The following is an 11,267-nucleotide window of genomic DNA, read 5'->3' as shown; positions in this document are numbered from 1 at the left end:
CTATATTACTCCTAAAGAACGCAAGAACGCAAGGAAAGGTAGCTCAAGAAGCAAAATTTTCATGTCTGAAGCATAATCGGCGGCCTCCCTCGAGGAAATGCTAGTTTGTGTTTTGCGGTGGAAATACTAGAGTTTTCGAATTGGAAACCACCCAAACTAGAACATTATTTAGGTTTTCTACTGGCATCTACGAATCTTTATCGCATTTATTCTTCATTGTGTCTCCCCTGTTCTCCTTTTCTAAGAATTATGATGCATCTATTAAACACAAGTCACAGTGCAACACATACACGTGGAAACCACGAAAAACACCTGGAAGATGACACTTATGTCAGAATATTTATGGAATACCCTAGAAAAATAAAATAAAAACCCTAGTGAGTTTTGCAACTATAATCACCATCACCCATTGGCATCGGACATGAGGGAGCATCATCACACTAAAGGGCTTTGTGAATAGAAGAAAGGGCTCATAGGCGGTGGAGGCAATCTCAATGTGGCACGTCAAACGGGGATCATCACCGTGCTCTTTGAACCCCAAACTCATTGCATGTGGTCAATATCACCAAGGCAAACCACCCGATTTGGCACCCTCGAGCCACTATCCATGTTCCTAGACTATCGACCTCCCTCATACACAGAGAACAACAGCACCATCGAAGATGCTAACTGCCACACCATTAGAAAAAAACCAAATACTCCACACCAGGGGAGTCACCGAGGACAAATCCCACGGATTCATTGACTTCAGGACAAAGGGTGCTGTTGAGATGGAACTCATGCTGGGGAAACCTAATTTCAAACGTCGGTACGGCCATCGATGAGCTGACACCATGAGAAATAAATAAATAAACACATCCCTAACTAAAGATCCAAAGCAGAGAGCCAAGGTTCCCTGCCATGCATCCTCTTGTTGCTGGTGCAGCGAACAGAGTGGGGGCGAGGCTCCACAGCCGCGTAGAAAAGGAGGAAAACAGTTGTCTCCCTTATCGCCTTTCAATCTACAGCATAGTGCTTCAGTGCTTGTCTTGGGTTGGCCACTTTAGATTTTCCTTGTTATAATTAGTTTTTAAAGAGGTCACTTGAAAAATATGGAGTACATCAGTTAGCATTACCACGCATGTTGAATGATACGAGCTTGTAATTTCATTGTGACAATCTTATAGCCACAGCACAGTCACACCACTGCTTGGACTAACCGAAGCAAGAAATAGCATTAAAGGAAGAAAAACATAGACATTATCACTGCAAAGTGAAGCCCTGTAGATTGTCGTGTATGTCTTGTAAGCAAGTAAAGCGATCACAGGTGCGAGAAATGCACACTATTGAAATCACAAACTACCATGGACTCAAGAATGCGGGTCAGATTACAGCTCCGTCAAATCTGAAGAATAAGGGACAAAAGATCAGGCATCACATAAAATTTTCCACCCAGTTTGTGCATATTCAAGATTTCTCGAGGAACAAATTATCGGTACAGCAGCAACAACAAAGAACTGAGTCCCTCCAGCTGCAGGTTGGTGCTGCTTATATTGTTCTTGCATTGGTTATCAGTTCCGTTGTGATCGTTCTGCCACTAGTCAGATTGCACCTGTTATAGCAACTCTAACTAATAATTAAGAAAAAAAATCTGGCTTGAAAATACACAACAGCTAGCTTTTAACACAGCTGCCGATTTATAGGAGCTCATAGTTTCAATGTCACTTAGGCACATTCATGTTACACTTAATTAACCGAAACATATATATGAGCACCACCAGGTGAAGCAATGTAGATCGTGTTGTCTTGTAGGCAAGGCGATCACGTCTGCGAGAACCCCAAGCTATTGAAATCACTGTTAATTCAGCATTGCCGATCTGATTACTTATGGCTCCGTCGAACCTGAACAGATAAGGTAGAAGTTTAGGCACCAAAGAACAATCTTGCAGAGTAGCATTGTCACATTGGTAATATTAGTTTCAACAGAATCTGAAATATGTGACTGCAAACACTCGTTTCAATGTGCTTAGATTGGAATTTGTAATAGAAATTGGAATGCATAACCAGATATAGACAAGTCATCACAAAGAAACGAGACGTGAAAAACTTCAGAATTGGGACCTTTGTGTTGCCGGAGTTCATATACTACCTTAGTACTAGTATATATATGCACCTAGCAGTATAACAAACTTCTACCTTAAAAAGAAGAAAGAGACTGGAGGTATTTTGCAGGAGTAGCTGTCATCTGATATTCTAGTGCAGAAATGATGTACAAAAAGGTAAAGAAAGAAAACTAGGTGCCCCCTCAAATTCATCTTTACAGAGAACTTCTTGAGTTTCAGTAATTAATAGCATAATCACATTGGTAATATTGATTATTGATCTCAACTAAAATTCGAACATGTGACTGGAAAGACTCGCTTTAGTATGTTAGAATTGCAATTTGCAATACATGTTGGAATACATAGCCGGACTGAAGCAAGTCAACATAAATAAATGAGTCATGAAAAACTTAAGTGGTAATTCCATGCTGCATGACAGCAGCACATCACATATTTCCTCCGTCCGGGTTTATTAGGCCCCCTCGTAATTTCGATCAAACTTTGACCATCTATATGATTAACAAAATATGATTTATATGCTACAAAAAGTATTGATGGGGCGATTTTTGCCCACTCTGGACAAGCGGGTTATAGCGCCGTGGTTCATGATCACCAAGGATCCGTGCAGACAGAAAATCGGGGTGTTTTGGATCATGTGCAAATCCCAGAAGTGGCTGAAGCCCTTGCCTCTAGCGCCAGGCCCTTGTCTTCGCCAAGAACTCAGGTTTCCAGAAGACTGAAGTAGCTTCAGACTGCTTATCTTTGATACATAAGGTGCAAAGTTCAGGCTTTGACAGACCCCCAATAGGCGCCATCATCAGAGATATTAAGATTAGAGCATCAATCTTTTTATCTTGTAAGTTCAAGCATGTAAATCACTGTAGTAATGAGATAGCCCATGTTTCAGCAAAATCTGCTGAACATGATGCTGGGCCCTGTGGTATAATAGTGTACCTGATGTTATCAGGACCATTGTTTGTAAAAAGAAGATTGTCTAAAATAAAGGATACTACTGGATTTGTATTCCAAAGAGGATTCCAACGGTATATTTATTGTGACATATTGTTTATGTTTTATCAGTAAAATTTATTGTCAAAGTTTGACCCCAAATACGAGGGATCCTAATAAACCCAGATGGAGGGAGTACTACCTAGGCACCTAGCAGTATAACAATCTTCTTACTACAAACAAGGAAAAAGACTAGGTGTATTAGTAGAGAAAACAAACACACTAGGTGCTAGTCAGCCATCCAAATAAAAAAATGAGTCACAATATGGAAAGAAAATCAGAACTGGGTGTCCCCTCTGATTCAACTTACAGAATGGCTAATAATACACAATCACCTAAAAACACCTTAAGTTTCAGTCGATCATCTCAACAAATATAATTTGCTTTGAGAGAAGGAGAGCCATGATATGAGGATCTAAGAATGGTGGAGATTTAACATAATAAAGAAAGCTTCCAGTTGCCTACTCCCTTTATTCAAATGAATAAGGTGCACATGCATTTCGAAATTGAACTTTGACCATAAATTAGACCAATCAAATGTGAATTGTATGTGACAAAAATTATACTGTTGTATTCATATTCGGAAGAAGCTTTCAATGGTATAATTTTTAAGTCATAAAAATATATATATTAATTTTCTAATATCTGGTCAAAGATGAATTTTGGAATGCATGCACGCCTTATTCATTAGAATGGAGGGAGTATGTGATAAGCACTCCCTTGATCTTATGAGGTTCATTTCAGATAAAAACAACATCACGGAATCTAGTTTCAGTGGCCTGTGAGCACAAGGTATTCTTATTTAGAGCAGTGAGTCGGGATCTTAGTTGTGACCATACCAGTTATGGAGGTTTATCTGAAAACAGGACACAAGATAAAACTATCCATGTGAAAATGATTAAATGAGAACTTTTCTGACTCCTTATACCTATCAAAAGAGAAGTGTAAAAATGAGCTCTGCTTGACTAAAATGAATTTTCTTGAGGTGAAAAGAATCCACGTTAAACTGGATCTACTCTTGCATTCCTTCGTTTCCCTGGCCATCAAAACTACTACTCGAAGATGATCATCAATGATCTAGTGTTTTTTGTGATTCCATCAGGACTCATGCATAAGCTACTCATACTGTGCAAGATTCTTTCTCTTACTAATCTCATTCTCTTAAAATAGCAATCAGAACAAACAAGACAACAATTCAGGACTATGTTCCATATTTTTTCCATGAGCCCAAGAAAATAAATACACTAAATCAACCAAACAGGAATTGATAGTTGCAACAAAAACACTCTCAATTAGACAATCTGTCTGATAATTATGATGGCAAGGAAATAAACATGGTGCATAGAAAGTTTACCACTTCATATTGTCCTTGAAGGCAACAACGATGGTGGGAAGTTTGTATATACGTGTGGCGGCTCAAACAACAAAAGTGGCTTACATTGTTTCATACAAACCCTCTGAAGCTGAAACGTCTTGACGTCTAATGAGAAATATCCATAGAGTGTATTCTCCAGAGATGAGTTTGGCAGTGTTTCTGTCCTCGTCAACAGCAAATACCTCCCTGTTGCACCTCTGATAAAATATTTGTAGCCAGAATCTAGTGAGATTGTCTTCTCCATCTGCCACTAGCTGGGACTCTTGCCTTTGTTCGACGCAATGGTATAGCTGAGGTCAGATGCAGTTTCACCATGCAAACCAAACATCCCAAGTCTGCCTTCCCCTGCCTCCACAATGGATACACCTTCCGTGCTCCATTTTCCAGGCGGGAGGTCAACAATGGAGAACTCCATCATCCTGGTATCAAGCATTAGCAACTTTTTCCACCTGAACATCACCCAGTCGAAGAAGAAGCAGCCATAAGCATAATGGCTTTGGACAAACGGAGAGGGGGACTTTGACATCATGGAAGACTCGCGCGTGCTAATGGCCAAATCGCTCCATCCCTTGGATGCAGCAATTCTCCATTGTCCGGTGCTCGAAGAGAAGACCAAGGCGGCCACCCTAGTTTTGTAACGCGCGAACCAAATCACTCTGAATGCAGTATCTTACTCCACCGCCGCCTCCTCCTTGCTGAGGGGAACGAGTAAAGGCAAGCACCGGGGTCTGCGAACCATGGAGTCCAGAGAAGCGGCTAGGTAGTCAGGTACTGGAGGAAGCAGGAGATACCGCCAGTGCAAGGGATCGCATACCACAAGCTCCGTGAAGTTCAGGGGCTCCTCGCCCTTTTTGGGCCCGGGGCTGAGGAGGACGCGGCCGTTGCGGATGTCCTGGACATCCCAGCGGCGGCGGGAGGGGAGGAAGGAGAAGGTGAAATCGGCGACGGCGAGCGCATGGGCGGCGGGAGCGGAGGGGTGAGGCGGCAGGGCTGGGTTGAAGCCGTCGCGGTCGAGGAAGCCGAGGAGTGGTGGCGCGTGGAGGGAGCGGAAGCAGCGGAGGAAGGAGCGGTCGGTGGAGATTCGGCGGAAGGTGGTGCATGCAGCAGATGCGCGGGCGAGGTCTTGTGGGGTGGGCAGGCGGAGGAAGATCTCATCCAGGAGGTGGTCGGAGATGTCCGTCAGAGGCGACGCCATTTTCTTCTTGCTAGTCGCCATGGGCGTGGAGGCCGTCGCCATTGGTAGGGGGCAGCCGCCGGGGAACCCTGGACGAGATGGGAAAGAGAGGGAGGAGGCGTCGGTGCGTGCGTGCGTGCGATAGTGTGGGTCGAGTGATTGATTGATTTTCCTTCCTCGGGCTGGTCCAATAATAGCAAGCCCAGTTTGTCAGGCCCGGCTTAACCAAAAAGAAATACCAGGAAAAAAAGTGGTTCAAACTCGAGCTGCATTTTATTTTATTCTACTCAAACATTAAAATTACTGAGCTTTATTTAGGATTTCTACTGAGATCCTCTACACCAGCGTGCACATTTCGTGTGACAACGAAAGCTTTTTATATATGCTAAGTACTGCGATTAGCTCAAGGTTCCATATCCACGTACGTAACCTAATTTCATACTGCATCTTCTCTGTTTACAAGGCTCATGCATATTCTGTATCGATAATTTGACAAACGTAATACAAAGTAGTACGTATTTAAAAACATACAATGAGAAAACTCAAACATCACATGTTCGAATCGTATAGTTTTCTATATACAACTCATATTACATTGATAAAACCGACAATTTAGAGATACACACAGTACCTATAAACTGAAAATGAGGGCATATCAAACAACTCGTGCCATTTCTCTTTTCTTCCTCATTCATCACTGTCTATACTATATTCTTATGGCATCTCCAACAAAATGATATTCCCTCCGTCCGAAAATACTTGTTGTAGAAATGGATACAAATGGATGTATCTAAAACTAAAATACATCTAGATACATCCATTTTTCAGACAAGTATTTCCGGACGGAGGGGATATAAAATAGCCGCCGGCCCAAGGAAACTGCCATATGGATCACTTTGGGCGAAAAAGAATATCATGTCCAACACATGCCCCATAGGTGTATGGTGCACAATTATTTTAATATCATGCCCAAAAAAATTGCTGCAAGTGATGCAAAGATCCTCAGTAAGAACCCAATCGCCGCTTACTGACACTTCCCCGCCGTTGACCATCGCCATCCACACCGATTTTCGCCGCCCACCCTTAAGATGTCACTTTAGGAGTACATAAATTGGTGACTGCTAATAGAACACACTAAGCTTTGCAAAGCGGTGTAAACAAGCGACGGAAACCGGCCCAGCCGTACAAAAAGTCGGTAACGTTTTCAGTAAGCGATGCAATCAGGAGATGTACGGTGGAAAATTGCAAACCAAACGTGTTCTAAGCTTAGCTTTCTCTTGTACAGAAAATTTTGTTTTTCAGTTTACTGTTCAAAGGAAAAGAAAAGGATTTGTTCGACTGGAAAGAAACAGTGAGCTTGCATCCAACTAATTTACTTTCAGAACTGAGAAGCCAGCAGCTGAACAAAAAGAGGAAACGATGAGCTCTGTTCTGAAACTTTTGTTAGTCCAACATCTTCTCTGCAGGTGCGCGCTACGGCCGGTCATCAGTCAAGTGTGAAATATTTTTAGCCATCAATTACATCATGAAACTTTTTGTCACTTGTCAGATATTATAGCAACTCTAAAAGTCAAGAAAGAAAATTGGCTTGGAAATATATCTTCAAGCTAGCTTTACCACAGTTGCACACTGACACCGACTCTTAATTTCATCACCAAAATCGTGTACAGGGAAGAGCCACATCGATGATTACACTCACCGAAGCTAGACGTAGTATGAAACGAGAACGACATAGACATAATAACCACTGCCAAGTGAAGTTCTGTAGATTTTTATTTTATTTTTGACGCAGAGGGCAGGACCTCTGTAGATTGTCATTTGCCACCTTGCAGGGGCAATGCAATCACATCTGCGAGATTTCCACACTATTGACATCGCCATCACAAGATCAATTCGAATCAAGAACTCTGATCTGATTAAGACTCCGCTGGATCTGAACAAACAAGACAAAAGTTCAGACACCAAAAAATATTTAAATCAAACCGCTTGTATTCAGGTCAAAATCTTGAAATCATGCCAAAAAAACAGGAGGGTTACGCAACTTTTTCCAGTGAGATCATCTATTCCCTTCTATTTGGCGGATTCAATCATTCATAAACAGATTGGAAACACAGCAGGACAGATGCATGCGAACATAAACAGATGAGTCGTGAAAAACTTGAGCCATTCAGAGTTGTTGCAGGAGTTCCTCTACAACCTAGGCAACTAGCAGTATATAAACCTTCAACTAAAGAAAAGAAAGAAACTGGGGGTGTTGGTTGCGAGATCCCAGTACAAAAACGAATTACCAAAATGAAAGGAAAACAAAAACAGGGTGCCCCATCTAATCCATCTTACAGAATTGCTAACACAAACTCAACTGAAAGTTTCAGTTTCGGTCAATCATCTCAACCAAGATGATTTGCTTTGAGATTAGGAGAACAACCATGATATGAGGATCTAAGAGTGGTGGAGATTGACTGTAATACCAATTCATGGTTGCCTGTGCAGCTATAAGCATTAACTGTCAACCATCTGATGGCCACGTTCACTCGGCAGGGAGCAGCAGCCACACATTACCTGAAGCTACAAGTACCATGAAAATAAGAACATATACATGACTACTGCCTGGTGTCCTGTATTCACCCTCAACGAGACCATAACTCTTAACAGCTAAAAAAACTTGGCATGGAAATATACTTCAGCTACTTTTTACCACAGTTGCCGATTGATTCAAACTGTTAATTCCATTTGTCACAATTTTTTTTTTGAGGGAACCATTTGTCACATTCTTAGTCACGGAGCAGCACATCCATATTACACGATGGTAACTGAATCTAGAAGTAAACATGGAAACAAAGAACAACATACACAAGACCACATCTAAGTGAAACTTTTTAGATCGTCACACGTCATCTTGTCAGCAAGGTGAACACATCCAAGTCAACTCCACGCTATTGTCGCTTTGAACTCAGAAAGCTGATCTCATAATGACTCCATTCAATCTGGACAAACAAGACAACAAAAGGCTCAGACCACTCAAGAAGAATTCACACTCAATTTGTGCATGTTAGTTCAAGAGTTATACAACCTTGAAGGAATAAAAATTAGGGACTTAGGGTAGTATCACAGGAAAGTGTTAAACACAATATGCGTGACATGATGGCGTGTTCAGCAAGGAGGATCTCTACCGAAGGAGGAGTAGTTAGACAGGATAGATATTCATGTAGTCTTTATCTTGTTATCCCTCGTATTCTTCTTTCCCAAGTTGTAATCTCTCCAACGACATGTACGCGTATTGGGCTCGCAACCCCTCTATTTAACACGCAGCACGTCGGCCTGGATCGGCAAGACGTTTACCGCAATCGCACATGGTATACAGAGCTACCTTCTTCCCAAAACCCTAGCTACCCATCTCCACCAAAGTGCGCAGCATGTCTTCCTCCACCTCCTCCTCCTTCCAGCCAAACCTCAGCGGCGGAGTCACAGAGAAACTCTCCCGCACCAACTACATCCTGTGGCGAACTCAGATCACGCCACAGCTGCGGGGCGCCGGCGTCTATCACTACGTCGACGGCACGTCGACCGAGCCGGCCAAAACCCACGTCACCAAAGATGCCGCTGGGAAAGAAACCGAGGGGCCGAATCCTCTCCATCCGCTCTGGGTGAAGGAGGATCAGCAGGTCCTTGGATATCTACTCCAACACCTATCCAAGGAGGTGCTCGTCACGGTGACTGCGATCACCACGGCGCGCGAACTCTGGGTGGCGCTGGCGAGCATGTTCTCGTCACAGTCCCTCAGCCGCGTCAACAACATTCGCACGGCGCTGATCAACGCGCAGAAGGGCAGCCAATCGGTGTCCTCCTTCTTCGCCACCATGAGGGGGCTTGCTGATGAACTCGCCGCGGCGGGAAAACCAATCCAAGACGACTAGCTCATATCCTACATCATCCACGGGCTGGACCAAGACTATCAGCCCCTCGTCTCCGCCTTGGACGCCCGAGTCACTCCGGTAACCCTTGATGAGCTTTTCGCTATGCTTAGCAACTTTGATCAGCGTATGGCGCAGTTTCACGGCTCCGGCGGCGGCAGCGGCTTCCGGTCCTCGGCCAACTCTGTCTCCAGAGGTCGCGGTGGCGGCTCTCGCTCTCGTTCCTCCTCTCGTGGCAAGGGGAGGTTCAGTGGCGGTGGTGGCGGCGGCGTCTCCAACAACACCCGCGGCGGCGGGCGCTCTGGCAGCGCAAAAGGGCGCCGTGGTGGCGGCTCCAACAGATCGCGTCTGGACCTCCTCGCTGCCAAATTTGTGGCAAGCTCGGGCACACGGCGAGGGACTGTTGGTACCGCTACGAAGATGATGATGGTGATTCCTCACAAGACGAAGAAAAAGTTGCTGCCTGCCGCCGATGGTTCCTACGGGGTCGACACAAATTGGTATGTCGATAGCGGAGCCACCAACCACATCACCAATGAGCTTGAGAAGGTCACCATGAAGGAGAAGTATCATGGAAAAGATCAAATCCACACGGCCAGTGGTGAAGGTATGGGCATACGTCACATTGGTCATTCAATTTTTAATACCCCCAAACGCAAAATACATCTCAAAAGAATCTTGCATGTTCCTAGTGCCCACAAAAATCTTCTATCTGTTCATAGAATTGCTATTGACAATCATGTTTTTCTCGAGTTTCATCCTTATTTCTTTTTTATTAAGGATCAGGCAACGAAGAAAGTGCTCTATCGAGGTAGATGTGTTCGAGGGCTCTACCCGTTGATTCCGGAGTTTAGAAGATTCAATAAACAAGCTTGTGGTGCTATCAAGCTTTCGTCCACACGATGGCACGATCGTTTAGGACATGCCTCTTTTTCTTTAGTTGAAAAGCTACTTAGGAAAAATAAGCTCCCGTTTGTTGGTGAGCGAAATATTGAAACTATTTGTGATTCATGTCAGTGTGCTAAAAGTCATCAGTTACCATATCCTATATCTACTAGTGTCTCCACTAAACCTTTGCAATTGATCTTTTCTGATGTGTGGGGCCCTGCTCCCTCCTCTGTTGGCAGACACACTTACTATGTCAGTTTTATTGATGACTATAGCAAGTTCTCCTGGATCTATCTTCTTAAGAAAAGGTCCGACGTGTTTCAAGTTTTTAAGAACTTCCAAGCACTCGTTGAAAGGAAGTTTGACAGCAAAATTATAGCTGTCCAATCCGATTGGGGAGGGGAATACGAGAAACTCAATTCCTTCTTCCAAAACATAGGCATATCTCACCATGTATCATGCCCACACGCTCACCAACAAAACGGGTCGGCCGAACGCAAGCATAGGCACATAGTTGAGGTCGGTTTGGCCCTTCTAGCAGGAGCTTCCATGCCCCTCAAATTCTGGGATGAGGCATTTCTTACAGCTGTTCACATCATCAACATGCTCCCTAGTCGTGTCATCAATAGTGAAACACCTATGGAACGCCTTCTCCATGTTAAACCAGACTACACATCTCTCCGTGTCTTTGGCTGTGCTTGTTGGCCAAATCTCCGTCCGTACAACAATCGCAAACTGATGTTTCGATCAAAGCAATGTGCTTTTCTTGGCTATAGTGCTCAGCACAAAGGTGTCAAGTGTCTTGACATCTCCACCGAACGGGTCTACAT

At 43.7% G+C, this 11,267-nt stretch overlaps 1 protein-coding gene across 1 annotated transcript; it reads right to left on the bottom strand.

Annotated features, from left to right (window-relative positions):
* Positions 1-3,825: 3,825 nt before the first annotated feature.
* Positions 3,826-5,744, bottom strand: LOC123162691 (uncharacterized). The gene has a single exon (XM_044580469.1). The coding sequence runs from the start codon at positions 5,699-5,701 to the stop codon at positions 5,135-5,137; it is 567 nt and encodes a 188-aa protein (XP_044436404.1). The 5' UTR covers positions 5,702-5,744; the 3' UTR covers positions 3,826-5,134.
* Between the last annotated feature and the right edge of the window lie 5,523 nt (positions 5,745-11,267).

The sequence above is a fragment of the Triticum aestivum genome, chromosome 7B (assembly GCF_018294505.1).
Source record: "Triticum aestivum cultivar Chinese Spring chromosome 7B, IWGSC CS RefSeq v2.1, whole genome shotgun sequence".
Classification (NCBI taxonomy): domain Eukaryota; kingdom Viridiplantae; phylum Streptophyta; class Magnoliopsida; order Poales; family Poaceae; genus Triticum; species Triticum aestivum.
This window is presented reverse-complemented; position numbering and strand designations above follow the sequence as displayed.

What these genes read in the sequence shown, in the direction of transcription:
- LOC123162691 (XM_044580469.1), bottom strand. Translation starts at nt 5,701, where the DNA reads ATGGCGACGGCCTCCACGCCCATGGCGACTAGCAAGAAGAAAATGGCG.